A 15,046-nucleotide genomic window follows, 5' to 3' on the forward strand; every position below is an offset into this window, starting at 1 on the left:
AAAAGTGTAATATTGTGCAACCAAAAATCATATATCCCTTTAAATAGTACCAAAAATACTGCCACCTTATCCAATAGTTTCCAAAATAGGGTCTTTTTTGGGAGTTTTTAGGGGTGAATCGGGGTCTTTAAATGTGACACGGCAGCTTAAAATTATTCCAGTGAAATCTACCTTCCAAAAACCGTATGGCATTCCTTTCCTTCTGCGCCCTGCCGTGTGCCCGTACAGCAGTTTACGCCCACATATGGGGTGTTTCTGTAAACTACAGAATCAGGGTAATAAATATTGAGTTATATTTTGCTGTTAACCCTTGCTTGGTTACTGGAAAAAAAATTGAAAATCTGCCAAAAAAGTGAGATTCTGAAATTTCATCTCCATTTACCATTAATACTTGTGGAACACCTAAAAGGTTAACAAAGTTTGTAAAATCAGTTTTGAATACCTTGAGGGGTGTAGTTTCTAAAATAGGGTCATTTTTGGGGTGGTTTCTATTATGTAAGCCTCACAAAGTGACTTCAGACCTGAACTGGTCCTTCAAAAGTGGGTTTTGGAAGTTTTCTGAAAAATGTCAAGATTTGCTTCTAAACTTCTAAGCCTTGTAACGTCCCCCAAAAAATAAAATGGCGTTCACATGATGATCCAAACATGAAGTAGACATATGGCGAATGTAAAGTAATAACTATTTTTAGACTTATTACTATCTATTAGAAAAGTAGAGAAATTGAAATTTGCAAATGTGCAACTTTTCCAGATTTTTGGTAAATTTGCTATTTTTTTTATAAATAAAAATTAAATTTTTTTACTCAATTATACCACTATCATGAAGTATAGTATGTGACGAGAAAACAATCTCAAAATGGCCTGGATAAGTAAAAGCGTTTTAAAGTTATTACCACATAAAGTGACACATGTCCGATTAGCAAAAAAAAAAGGCCTGGTCCTTAAGGTGAAAAATGGCAAGGTCTATAAGAGGTTAAAAAGAAACAATAAAAAATATAAAACATAGGCACTGCGGCATCCTAAAATACCCAAACAAGTTATAATGCTATTTATCCTGTACGGCGAACGCCGCATCGGAAAAAGAATGAAAAACATGGGTAATTCAGTTTTTTCGTTGCTTTACCTCCCTTAAAAAATTGAATAATTGAAGCAAAACTATATAAAATGTAGCATCGCTGTTATCGCCCAGCTGTGCCTGTATAAACAAGGAAGGGCCTGCAGCACCCAACGGAGGACTGTACAGAGGTTTGAGTTCTCCTAGAGAAAGAAACCAAGCTCTGTCCCTGTACTGCAGTTGACGTCCCCAAATAAGAACATTTGCATATACCCCACCCCTGCTGGTGTCTGGGTCTGGGGTGTACAGAACTGTCAGGTAATTGTGGGTGAATGAAAGAAAAAGATAATGTATATTGTAAAATAGAAGCTATAATGAGAAATGAGAAGAATATTCAAATATGGTTTTATTTATTTTTCACCCCACGAGGACGCCCAGAAAAGTGACATCTGTACAATATTACACCGCCTCGTCCACCTAAAGGCTTTGTGTACTCCGTTCAGCTCGGCTTCATGGCTATATGTACATTCAGTACCGCCCCTTTAAGTTTCAGTCACTGCAGCATCTGAGTCGTGTGCAGCCTATTTCTTCTTTGCCCTCTTGCCTTCACCCTTCTTGGGCGTTCCTTTACCACGCAGTCGTCTCAAGCGCTTCATTTCTTCTTTGAAGTCCTCGTGTTCATCCCTGCAAATGGTATCAAGTTATATTACCACTTGGCTAAAAATAAAAAAATGGGGGAAATGCCATGGTTTGCTATGGATTCCCATATAGCTACAGTTCCTATGAAGGGGTTAGCCACTTTCTAAAAAAAACTAAAGTTTCTAAAACTCCATGACCTTGTGGACATTAGCATAGGAAACCTCAAGCCTCCTCACTTCTTACCAGAGCACCCGGTTCAGTGCCCCGGCTGCCCATGGATTTGGTCTGTAAACAGTGGACAGTGACGCCTGTAGCCTCCATGGTCATCAAGATGGCGTGATAACGATTTAACCATTTGATCCCTGCTCTGGATGCAGCCACTTCTGCGGTTGTGCTGAAAGCATTCAGTGCATGCACAGATACATGCACTGTAATATCCTCTGTATCTGCGCAGGCGCTGAAAGCACAACAGAGGGCGCATCCACCCAGCCTCCAGAATCAGAGGGGGTGCTCAGGTAAGAAATGAGGGGAGCTTGGGGTTTTCCTATGTTAGTGCCAACAAGGTTAAGGGGTTTTAGAGATTCTTTTAAGTAAGTGGCTAACCACTTTAATCTGGATGAATAACAAAGTATGGGATATTTTGGATTATATCATAAAAAGTAGATGCAATTTGATTATCCATATTGCCTCCTTTGCTGGCTGGATTCATTTTTCCATCACATTATACACTGCTCGTTTCCATGGTTACGACCACCCTGCAATCCATCAGTGGTGGTCGTGCTTGCACACTATAGGAAAACGTGCTGGCCTCTCTGGTGACCGGGACCATAGCAATGCACATAGGCTAATGCTTTTTCCTATAGTGTGCAAGCACGACCACCACTGATAGATTGCAGGGTGGCCTGTAACTATGGAAACGGGCAGTGTATAATGTGATGGAAAAAATGAATCCAGCCAGCAAAGGAAGCAATATGGATAATAACAATACATTAGTAAGTGCCTTGTATTAACTTTCTCTACATTATAAATGCCATTTGCTGAAGTGAGACGACCCCTTTAACCACTTCAGCCCCGCTAGCTGAAACCCCCTTCATGACCAGAGCACTTTTTACACTTCGGCACTACACTACTTTCACCGTTTATCGCTCGGTCATGCAACTTACCACCCAAATGAATTTTACCTCCTTTTCTTCTCACTAATATAGAAATAGAATTTTTTTATACAAAGTTGGCATTTGACCAAGATATTTTTCTCACCCAGCATGGGTATATGTAAAATGACACCCCAAAACACATTCCCCAACTTCTCCTGAGTACGGCGATACCAGATGTGTGACACTTTTTTGCAGCCAAGGTGGGCAAAGGGGCACACATTCCAAAGTGCACCTTTCGGATTTCGCAGGCCATTTTTTTTTTTACACATTTTGATTGCAAAGTACTTCTTACACATTTGGGCCCCTAAATTGCCAGGGCAGTATAACTACGCCACAAGTGACCCCATTTTGGAAAGAAGACACCCCAAGGTATTCCGTGAGGGGCACGGCGAGTTCCTAGAATTTTTTATTTTTTGTCGCAAGTTAGTGGAATATGAGACTTTGTAAGGAAAAAAGAAAAAAAAAAGAAAAATCATCATTTTCCGCTAACTTGTGACAAAAAATAAAAAATTCTAGGAACTCGCCGCGCCCCTCACGGAATACCTTGGGGTGTCTTCTTTCCAAAATGGGGTCACTTGTGGCGTAGTTTTACTGCCCTGGCAATTTAGGGGCCCAAATGTGTGAGAAGTACCTTGCAATCAAAATGTGTAAAAAATGGCCTGCGAAATCCGAAAGGTGCACTTTGGAATGTGTGCCCCTTTGCCCACCTTGGCTGCAAAAAAGTGTCACACATCTGGTATCGCCGTACTCAGGAGAAGTTGGGGAATGTGTTTTAGGGGGTCATTTTACATATAACCATGCTGGGTGAGAGAAATATCTTGGCAAAAGATAACTTTTCCCATTTTTTTTATACAAAGTTGGCATTTGACCAAGATATTTTTCTCACCCAGCATGGGTATATGTAAAATGACACCCCAAAACACATTGCCCAACTTCTCCTGAGTACGGCGATACCAGATGTGTGACACTTTTTTGCAGCCTAGATGCGCAAAGGGGCCCAAATTCCTTTTAGGAGGGCATTTTTAGACATTTGGATCCCAGACTTCTTCTCACACTTTCGGGCCCCTAAAAAGCCAGGGCAGTATAAATACCCCACATGTGACCCCACTTTGGAAAGAAGACACCCCAAGGTATTCAATGAGGGGCCTGGCGAGTTCCTAGAAAATTTTTTTTTTTTTGCATAAGTTAGCGGATATTGATTTTTTTTTGTTTTTTTTTCTCACAAAGTCTCCCTTTCCGCTAACTTAGGACAAAAATTTCAATCTTTCATGGACTCAATATGCCCCTCACGGAATACCTTGGGGTGTCTTCTTTCCGAAATGGGGTCACATGTGGGGTATTTATACTGCCCTGGCTTTTTAGGGGCCCTAAAGCGTGAGAAGAAGTCTGGAATATAAATGTCTAAAAATGTTTACGCATTTGGATTCCGTGAGGGGCATAGTGAGTTCATGTGAGATTTTATTTTTTGACACAAGTTAGTGGAATATGAGACTTAGTAAGAAAAAACAAAAACAAACAAAAAATTTCCGCTAACTTGTGCCAAAAAAAATGTCTGAATGGAGCCTTACAGGGGGGGGGGGGGGGGGGGGGTGATCAATGACAGCGGGGTGATCAATGACAGGGGGGTGATCACCCATATAGACTCCCTGATCACCCCCCTGTCATTGATCACCCCCCTGTAAGGCTCCATTCAGACGTCCGTATGATTTTTACGGATACATGGATCGGATCCGCAAAACACATGCGGACGTCTGAATGGAGCCTTACAGGGGGGTTATCAATGACAGGGGGTGATCAGGGAGTGTATATGGGTGATCACCCGCCTGTCATTGATCACCCCCCTGTAAGGCTCCATTCAGACGTCCGCATGTGTTTTGCGGATCCGATCCATGTATCCGTAAAAATCAAAACAGCGTCTAATATACCTGTTAGGGGTTAAAAAATTCGGATCTCCAGCCTGCCAGCGAGCGATCGCCGCTGGCAGGCTGGAGATCCACTAGCTTACCTTCCGTTCCTGTGAGCGCGCGCGCCTGTGTGCGCGCGTTCACAGGAAATCCCGGCCCTCGGGAGGTGACGCATATATGCGTGACTCTGCGCAGGGCTGCCACCTCCGGACCGCACATCTGTGTTAGGCGGTCCGGAGGTGGTTAAGGAAGACTGTCTAAAACAAAATGCCAGCTTTTGTGCTCACCTCATCAGTTGTGTAGCAGTGTTAAAGGGATTTGATCCCGTTGGTCACCTAGCGTGTGGTACCTAATAAAGGAATTATACTACTAGCTCCCGCCGCTCCAGTCTGACGCCCTGGCTTCATTCGGTCATGTGCGTCACTGCAGCCAATGACTAGCCTCAGTGGTGACATGTGAGACAGCAGTGATGTGCCACTCGGGGACACAACACCACTGTGGCCAGTGATTGACTGTAGAGGTGCACGTGACCCCATCCATAGCCTAGCTGGAATTAAACCAGCTAGGGGCTGGAAGATTGTTGAAAAGAGCTAGGGTGTCGGACCAGATAGGTGGAAGCAGGTGAATAGGATTCTTTCACTAGGTACGACAGTCTGGGGGTCCTAATTTAAAAGTTACCACATCCTGGAAAAGAGGTCATTTGATATGCTCAATTAGGGCATATGGATGTCAGAGGGAGGGCTCCTGCCTCTGGTCCCAATACAGAATATGTAATGTAGGCCCCATCTACCATTCATAATATTGGTGTCTCATTTGGGTCTCCTCAGGCTCCAGGGACAACTGCTAACTGCAACCCCTATGGCTAAGAATTTACCTGTAAAGCCCAAGAAATCTCAGATTGCGCATGAGTGGCGCGTAGACATCGTGCGCAGGGTACCAGTCGTAGACCTCCTTCCTTTTTGCCAGGGGTTGTTCACTGAAAAGTTTCACTACCTTCATTGAGTAAGTATTTGTAGGCCTAACTACGTCTCCGAAGATCCTGGCGCTGAGACGAGACATTCGGATGGCGTAACTTGACAGGGAAGACATGGCGAAGCAGCTGTGTCTGCAGAAGAGAGACTGCATTATTGAGGAACAACACATAAAACAGTCTCTCACCGGATATTCTAACCTAAGGGTAATTCTTCAAAACTAATGATATCTAGTAAGTAGAGTGAGAAGAGAATGGGGTGTGACGTCACAAGACAGCTTAGGCAAGCCTGACAGTCTCGTTGCTAGGGAGACACTGCCTAACAACCACTGACAGATTGTCTCGCAGCAAACTCCTTGAACCAAGCTGAGATTATTCAGGTCTTATGATAGGCCAGCAATGTTTAGCCATCCAGGGCTTCATCGGTAAGCACGGTGAAGTGATGGTGTCCCCGTCACCTCTTACACGGGCACGGGTATCTGTGTAGGAGGTTCTGCAGCTCACCCCATTCACCTGCATGAGAAAGCTGCAGTATCGGGGACAGTGAACATGAATACCATCAATTACCATAAATGGCAATTTAATAAACAGGAACACAAAAAGGGGTGGGGTTTATGCAAAGTGGGTGTTCCCAGGCAGTTTGGAGAGGGCAGGGCTTAAATGTCCCAATTTTGGCAAGTATGCAGTGACTTGACTGATGAGCTGCTGTGTCTGTGTTGAGACCGGACCCCCACCGACCAAACACTGATGACCTATTCTAAAAAAATAGGCCAACAATGTTAAAGTCCCGAGAATCCCTTTAACTACTGCTATGGTTGGATCATTGGGGGTTCTGGCTGTTGGTGCAACACCAATCCTAGCAATATGCCACACATTCTAATGGTGGGAAAACCCCTTAAAATGGGGGATCTATGTAAAGGCACCACAGCCTGGCCATAAACAAGATACCCGTCAGCCAAACACCTATCTCACCAGGCGTCCCCCATACACTAGTCATGGCCAAGATGCATGTGTTCTGAATGGAGGGAGGGGGCATCTTTTATTTCATTTTATGTTAAAAAAAATCATATTTGCAGTTGGTCTTTACTAAAGGGTCAGAAATGTTTAACTCCCACAGCCGGTTTTTTTTATCTCCCCTGCCATCTGCCAACTGGGGAGAATCTGGAGGCCCCCATACACTTTAGATGGTTGGCCTGTCCTCCTGAAAATGGAGGCTTCAACTGATTTACATCTAATACCGTATGACCAAAGTCTTTGAAACCTGCAGAAAAGGAGCATTGCTCCCTAAATGTTACCAGTAAACACAAGTCCTTAACACCTGAGGTACTCATCATGTGGGACATGTGGGGGGGCCTCATTCTGGAAACTCGCGAGGTTCCCAGAGGTAGGACTTGCATCAATCGGACAGCTCTACGTAATGGCAAATTTGGTTTAGTATACATGGCACATTCCCAGCATCCTCCAGGAAGTTGTAAAGACGGCCATATTGGTTGGCACCCATCTTCATCCTGAGATACAACTGAGAAACAGCTGTCTAGAACATGTTATTTGGGAATGCAGGGGGTCTATATTAATAGAGCTTCCTCTACAGTTGGGAGTCTTCCAGGTGCCCTATGTAGAGGAGAAGCCATCTTAGCATGCAGATTCCCTCCATGCAGACCTACAAGGCCTTGGTGGAGGTTAAGGCTCAGGCTCTTGATTTCAATGTGGATTTCAAGCTCGTGAACTATAGGATGAGTCATTTACAAGAACGCTGACAATTATAACCTGTCAGATAGTCACTAATCCTTCAAAAGTCACTTGAGCAGTACGGCCATGACTGAGGAGTGAGGAGGACCAGGTGGAGCCCAGGATGGGATTAACAGACATTCCTGCCATGTCAAAAAGAAGCCAAATTGACGTTTATTATATTATGAGGTCTTTAAAGACCAAGTCACAGACTATTAGTCACAAGGGCAATGCAGAAGACCATGAATGGTCAGCCATGAAGGTCTGTACATGCTGAATACAGCCTCACAACGTGGCACAGCTCATCACAGGGTCCTCAAACTGATCACAATGCCCTACTGAGGGAGTAATCCAGATTTCTACACATTCTGCAAGTCATAGATCTACAATGTGACACTCACTTTCTGCCTGTGCAGGTGTCAGTGTTTACTGCAGTACTGGAATTATAGTCATCAACCATGAAGTTTAGGTGGATAGTAATAAATCATATTCAGATGGGAGAGTGAATAAATCTGTTCTGCAACACATAAAATTGTGGACAGAAACATGATGCCATGAGATGCCAACCTGGGGCGCTACAAGGAAGCACACCGTCCATCTAGAATAAACTGAGGGCCCCTACACCTAGAGGAGACCGCGCTGGATCTCCTTGAGCATGTGGAAACCCACATGGTCACCGCTTATATCACTGAAGTATTGGCACTGTGCATTGCTGACATGCCACCAGCACTACTGCCCCACAAGCTGTCAGGGCATGTTGGGAGCTGTAGCTTCATCACGGCTGGAGTTTACACATCCTTAATTTAGAGTGTAAGCTCATACAGTCAGTGTCTCTTCTCATCAGCGCTTATAAATTACAGAGTGAAGCCTGCAGCTTGTGTATCCCCCATGACCAGCCTGATCATAGGGATGGCGATCAAGAGCCACATAAAGCTGAACATGCCTGCAGCCAGCCAGCGACCTGCCCAGAAATGTTATAATGGTGGCACATTTTTTTTTACTGAGGAGTGTAAAAGGCAGTCAATGCACTGGTGGGTGACATGCCATCCACAGAGGCGCTGTATAATGTAGTCATGTGACTAGTTGGACCACTTACTTTAGACCTTACTTAAAGGGAACCTGTCATCAACTTTATGGTAACCTCACTGAGGGCAGCATAAAATAGTGACAGAAATGCTGATGTCAGCGGTGTGTCACTCATGAGCTAAGAGTAAGTGGTTGCTGAGAACCAGCATGATAACCATTGCAGCACAGGCCTAGAATAGAGTCAAATCTACCTGAGAAGAGTCCTGGTTATTCATAATCTCCTGCTCTCCTGCCCACCTGCTGATGATTGGCAGTTCTCTCCTAGAGAGGAAGGTAGAAGACTGTCAGCCATCAGCAGGTGGTCAGGAGAGCAGGAATTCATGGATAACCATGACTCTTCTCAGGTGGCCGTGGCTCTTTCCCAGGCCCAGTCTGTAATGATTGTGATGTTGGTTCTCGGCAACCCCTTATTTTTAACCTATAAATGACAGACCGCTGAAATCAACTCGCCTGTCTCTACTTTATACTGCCGTTAGTATGGGCAGCATAAAGGTGATCACAGGTTCCCTTTAAATGGGTTACTACAAGGCACTTACTAATGTATTGTGATTATCCATATTGCCTCCTTTGCTGGCTTCATTGATTTTTCCATCACATTATACACTGCTCGTTTCTATGGTTATGACCAACCTGCAATGGTCGTGCTTGCACACTATAGAAAAAAGCACAAGCCTATGTGCATTCCTATGGTCCCGGTCACCAGAGAGGCCAGCACTTTTTTCTACATTATACAAGCACGTCCACCACTGATGAATTACAGGGTGGCCGTAACCATGGAAATGAGCAGTGTATAATGTATTAGAAAAATAATCTAATCATCAAAGGAAGCAATATGGACAATAAGAATATATTAGTAAGTGGCTTGTATTAACTTCCTCTACATGATAAATGCTATTTGCTGTAGTGATGCTCATATTACATTTGTCATGTTCATTTACGGTGTATGCTGGGAAAGGTGCTATTCTGCCTCCTAAATGTGTCCATGGGGTCAGGCATGATGGATGTGTCTAGCAGCTGCTTATTCGCCTCTGCCTGTTGAGAATGCATGTGTATGAGGTAGCCGAGAAAAAGAGCCACTGGCCACAGTGAAGCCCAGCATGCATGTGTATGAGGTAGCCGAGAAAAAGAGCCACTGGCCACAGTGAAGCCCAGCATGCATGTGTATGTGGTGGCCGGAAAGGGCCCAGCATGCATGTGTTTGTGGTGGCAAGGAAGAACAGCCATTGGCCACAGTCAGGCCCAGCATGCATGTGTATGTGGTGGCAAGGAAGAACAGCCATTGGCCACAGTCAGGCCCAGCATGCATGTGTTTGTGGTGGCAAGAAAGCACAGCCATTGGCCACAGTCAGGCCCAGCATGCATGTGTATGCGGTGGCAAGGAAGAACAGCCATTGGCCACAGTCAGGCCCAGTATGCATGTGTATGTGGTGGCAAGAAAGAACAGCCATTGGCCACAGTCAGGCCCAGTATGCATGTGTATGTGGTGGCAAGGAAGAACAGCCATTGGCCACAGTCAGGCCCAGTATGCATGTGTATGTGGTGGCAAGAAAGAACAGCCATTGGCCACAGTCAGGCCCAGCATACATGTGTATGAGGTAGCCAAGAAAAAGAGCCACTGGCCACAGTGAAGCCCAGCATGCATGTGTATGAGGTAGCTGAGAAAAAGAGCCATTGGCCACAGTCATGCCCAGCATGCATGTGCATGTGGTGACCAGAAAGGGCCCAGCATGCATGTGTATGTGGTGGCAAGGAATAACAGCCATTGGCCACAGTCAGGCCCAGCATGCATGTGTATGAGGTAGCCGAGAAAAAGAGCCACTGGCCACAGTGAAGCCCAGCATGCATGTGTATGTGGTGGCCGGAAAGGGCCCAGCATGCATGTGTTTGTGGTGGCAAGGAAGAACAGCCATTGGCCACAGTCAGGCCCAGCATGCATGTGTATGTGGTGGCAAGGAAGAACAGCCATTGGCCACAGTCAGGCCCAGCATGCATGTGTTTGTGGTGGCAAGAAAGCACAGCCATTGGCCACAGTCAGGCCCAGCATGCATGTGTATGCGGTGGCAAGGAAGAACAGCCATTGGCCACAGTCAGGCCCAGTATGCATGTGTATGTGGTGGCAAGAAAGAACAGCCATTGGCCACAGTCAGGCCCAGTATGCATGTGTATGTGGTGGCAAGGAAGAACAGCCATTGGCCACAGTCAGGCCCAGAATGCATGTGTATGTGGTGGCAAGAAAGAACAGCCATTGGCCACAGTCAGGCCCAGCATACATGTGTATGAGGTAGCCAAGAAAAAGAGCCACTGGCCACAGTGAAGCCCAGCATGCATGTGTATGAGGTAGCTGAGAAAAAGAGCCATTGGCCACAGTCATGCCCAGCATGCATGTGCATGTGGTGACCAGAAAGGGCCCAGCATGCATGTGTATGTGGTGGCAAGGAATAACAGCCATTGGCCACAGTCAGGCCCAGCATGCATGTGTATGTGGTGGCAAGGAAGAACAGCTATTGGCCACAGTCAGGCCCTGCATGCATGTGGTGGCCAGGAAGGGCCCAGCATGCATGTGTATGTGGTGGCAAGGAAGAATAGCTATTGACCAAAGTCAGGCCCTGCATGCATGTGTATGTGGTGGCCAGGAAGGGCCCAGCATGCATGTGTATGTGGTGGCAAGGAAGAATAGCTATTGGCCAAAGTCAGGCCCTGCATGCATGTGTATGTGGTGGCCAGGAAGGGCCCAGCACGCATGTGTATGTGGTGACCGGAAAGGGCCCAGCATGCATGTGTATGTGGTGGGCGAGAAGAACAGCCACTGGCCACGTAAGAATTGTATGGCCACCTTCAGGGTATGACGCAGCGGACCATGCAGACAGGACCCCACTCACCCGCGATGATCATGATGCGACCGCTGCAATATTAGAACACAGCCTTAGGCCTCTTTCACACATCAGTAAATCACAGGTGTGGTCTCCATGGACAGCACACAAATCCATTGACTTTAATGTGCGCATTCACACTTCAGAGCTCTTCCACAGACCTTGGTGACACCATGGATCCCTGACACACATTATATTCTACTGGTCCATGAAAACCATGGGCACAGCACGGATGCCATCCATGTTTGGTCAGTTGTTTTCATGGCTCATTTGCAGGAGGGGCTCTGGAAACTAGTTTTTATCCTAGCAGTGTCTGTGGGTAAGGCCTCATGCACACGGCCGTTGTTTTGGTTCGCATCTGAGCCGCAGTTTTTGCGGCTCGAGTGTGGACCCATTCACTTCAATGGGGCCGCAAAAGATGCGGACAGCACTCCATGTGCTGTCTGCATCCGTTGCACCGTTCCGTGGTACACAAAAAATATATAACCTGTCCTAATTCTTGTCCACGGACAAGAATAGGAAGTTATATCAATGGCTGTCTGTGCCGTTCCACAAATTGCGGAACACACACAGACGCCATCCATTTTTTGCGTACCGCAAAACACACAACGGTCGTGTGCATGAGGCCTAATGGATGACACAGATTCAGCATGGATGAACCAGTGACCATCTTGTCACGCGTGTCACCACAGACACGGAGGTGTGAATAGGGCCTTAGCACTACTATGGCAGCTCCCCAATGTTCTCATAGGGAATATAGACATGAAAGGACATTATACAGAATTGGCCACACTATGTACGTCCACGACACCACCATTTAGGTGCCGGACGCAAGGCTACTGGCCAATCAGCATCACCGTGAGGGTTTTCCAGAATGCTGATTGGTTGCAATCCTGACATAGGTTCCATATCGGCAGCCTATATGGCTGAGGGGTAAGGTAGCGGGTGCCCTCTAGTTTAACCCCTAGAAGTCCATATGTAAAGCACACCTGACGGATGCAATCCTTTCAGCTTTATATCAGTAGAGAGGACGGAGGAACCATTGTGTCTGTGTGCTAGGAGTGCCCGGCTCTGCAAGTAGTAACACGGCATGACAGTCTAGTAACGACCATGACACCTCTCATAAACTGCTCAGTCCGCCCTGCAATTATAAGCCCGTCACACTCACCACTGCTGCATGCCTTACACCAGCAAGCTACGGGTTAATCATCTGCCCTAAAACCACTTCTTACCCGGGTGACCTCTCCACAGCCTCACATGTAGCCTGCCCTGGAAGTGCTTTCCTGACCGGATTTTCAGCAGTGCGCATGCGCAGGTCTGTCACTCGGCGGCGGCCGGGGTTGCTGGGCAACAGCTTTGCCTTACGAAGCTGCTTCATATCCGAAGTGACGTCAGACAGGGCGATCTCTTGATTGGCGCTTTCCATACCATGTGTGACGCGTATGTACAGCGATAGATAGATAGATAGGTATGAGATCGATAGATGATAGATAGATAGATAAAAGATAGATAATAGATAGATTGATAGAAGATAGATATGAGATAGATAGATAGATATGAGATAGATATGAGATAGATAGATATGAGAGATAGATAGATAGCTAGATAGATAGTTATGAGATAGATGATAGATAGATAGTTATGAGATAGATAGCTAGATAGATAGGTATGAGATCGATAGATGATAGATAGATAATAGATAGATAGATAGATAGATAAAAGATAGATAGATATGAGATAGATAGATAGATAGATATGAGATAGATGATAGATATGAGATAGATAGATAGATAGATAATATACAATTTACAAAAATAAACAGCAGCATGGAAACTGGTGCAATTACTCCTGGATTTCAGGCAAAAAAAAATCAAAAATCCATGTATTATATCCAAAAAATAAATAATGAGGCAGCCCTCCAAATTATGTGAAGGGTGTTAGGACCTAATTTGGAGTGCTGCCTCATTATTTGTTAGATAGATGATAAATAGACAGATTCGATGAAAGATAGACGATATATAGATATATCTATAGATAGATAGATATTAGATGATATATGGATGGAATAGATAGATATTAGATGATATATGGATGGAATAGATAGATATTAGATAAATAGATATTACGGTAGATGATATATGGATGGAATAGATAGATATTAGATAAATAGATATTACGGTAGATGATATATAGATGGAATAGATAGATATTAGATAGATCTTACGTGAGGATCGAGCCACATGCTTAAGGTGAATGACCTCAACGGAGGAATATGACAGAAGTCAGCACACAGGTTAAAACCTGCCATTTTTCACCTTTAGGACACTGCCATTTTTGGCATATTTTCCATTCAAATACATTTTTTCCTGTTACAAAGCAAGGGTTAACAGCCAAACAAAACTCAATATTTATGGCTCTGATTCGGTAGTTTACAGAAACACCCCATATGTGGTCATAAACTGCTGTGCGGGCACATGGCATTGCGCAGAAAGAAAGGAACGCCATACAGTTTTTGGAAGGCAGATTTTGCTGAACTGGATTTTTGACACATTTGAAGCCCCCCGATGCACCCATACAGTAGAAACTCCCAAAAAGTGACCCCATTTTGGAAACTACACTTTTTGTGAGGCAAGGTGACAAGAAATAGCTATTTTGGCACCGTTTTTTTTTTTGTTATTTACAACATTCATCTGACAGGTTAGATCATGTGGTATTTTTAGGCTACATGCACACGATCAGGATTGCGTACGGATTTTCCGCGCAGATTTGCGTTTGGAAAATCCGCACCGTAGGTCATGTACATTGTATTCTATGAAAATTAAAAATTCTCAATGCCCATGATGCAGATTTTTTCCGCGCGGATTTTGACCTGCGGTGCGGATTTTAAAATCCGCAGCATGTCAATTTATTTTATTTTTCCTGACCAGATTTTCTTCATTCAATTAGTGAAATACGCATGCGGAAAATACGCACCGAATCCGCACGCAAATCCGCATCAATTAATGCGGATTGACCGCACAGTTTTGCCTGCGAACACCTGCGGATTTCAGTGCGGATTCTCCGCACATGAATCCTGAACGTGTGCATGTACCCTTATAGAGCAGGTTGTTACAGATGCGACAATACCAAATATGACAAATTTTTTGGGTTGTTTGTTTCAGTTTTACATAACAGCATTTTTTAAAACAAAATTTTTTTGGTGTCTCCACATTTTGAAAGCTGTAGTTTTATTTATTTTTTGGGCGACTGTCTTGTCTCTTTTTTTCCGGGATGAGATTACGCTTTGATCGGTACTATTATAGGGTGAATAAGACTTTTTGATCGCTTGCTATTGCACTTTTTGTGATGTAAGGTGGAAAAAAAAAGCTTTTTTTTTTTACACAGTTTTTATTTGTAATTTTTTTTACGGTATTCACCTGAGGGGTTAGGTCATGTGATATTTTTATAGAGCAGGTCATTACGGATGCGGCGATACCTAATATGTCTACTTTTTTTATTTATGTAAGTTTTTCACAATAATATAATTTTTGAAACAAAAAAAAAATCATGTTTTAGTGTCTCCATATTCTGAGAGCCATTGTTTTTTCAGTTTTTAGGCGATTCTCTTAGGTAGGGTATGATTTTTGCGGGATGAGATGACG

The 15,046-nt window shown here is 44.6% G+C and overlaps 1 protein-coding gene across 3 annotated transcripts; it reads right to left on the minus strand.

Annotated features, from left to right (window-relative positions):
• Nucleotides 1-1,443: 1,443 nt before the first annotated feature.
• On the minus strand, nt 1,444-12,745 carry MRPS33 (mitochondrial ribosomal protein S33). 3 transcript variants are annotated; one of them, XM_044272344.1, is made up of 4 exons: nt 12,638-12,706; nt 11,415-11,437; nt 5,626-5,856; nt 1,444-1,738 (listed from the first exon to the last, which is right to left on the minus strand). In XM_044272344.1, exons 3-4 carry the CDS (start codon nt 5,838-5,840, stop codon nt 1,636-1,638), a joined length of 318 nt encoding a protein of 105 aa, XP_044128279.1. In that variant the 5' UTR covers nt 5,841-5,856; nt 11,415-11,437; nt 12,638-12,706; the 3' UTR covers nt 1,444-1,635. The 3 variants fall into 3 exon arrangements, with proteins under 3 accessions (XP_044128279.1, XP_044128277.1, XP_044128280.1); XM_044272342.1 differs by lacking the exon at nt 11,415-11,437 and having other exon boundaries at nt 12,638-12,745; XM_044272345.1 differs by lacking the exon at nt 11,415-11,437 and having other exon boundaries at nt 12,574-12,654.
• Between the last annotated feature and the right edge of the window lie 2,301 nt (nt 12,746-15,046).

This window comes from Bufo gargarizans, chromosome 11 (assembly GCF_014858855.1).
Source record: "Bufo gargarizans isolate SCDJY-AF-19 chromosome 11, ASM1485885v1, whole genome shotgun sequence".
NCBI classification, from domain to species: Eukaryota; Metazoa; Chordata; class Amphibia; order Anura; family Bufonidae; genus Bufo; species Bufo gargarizans.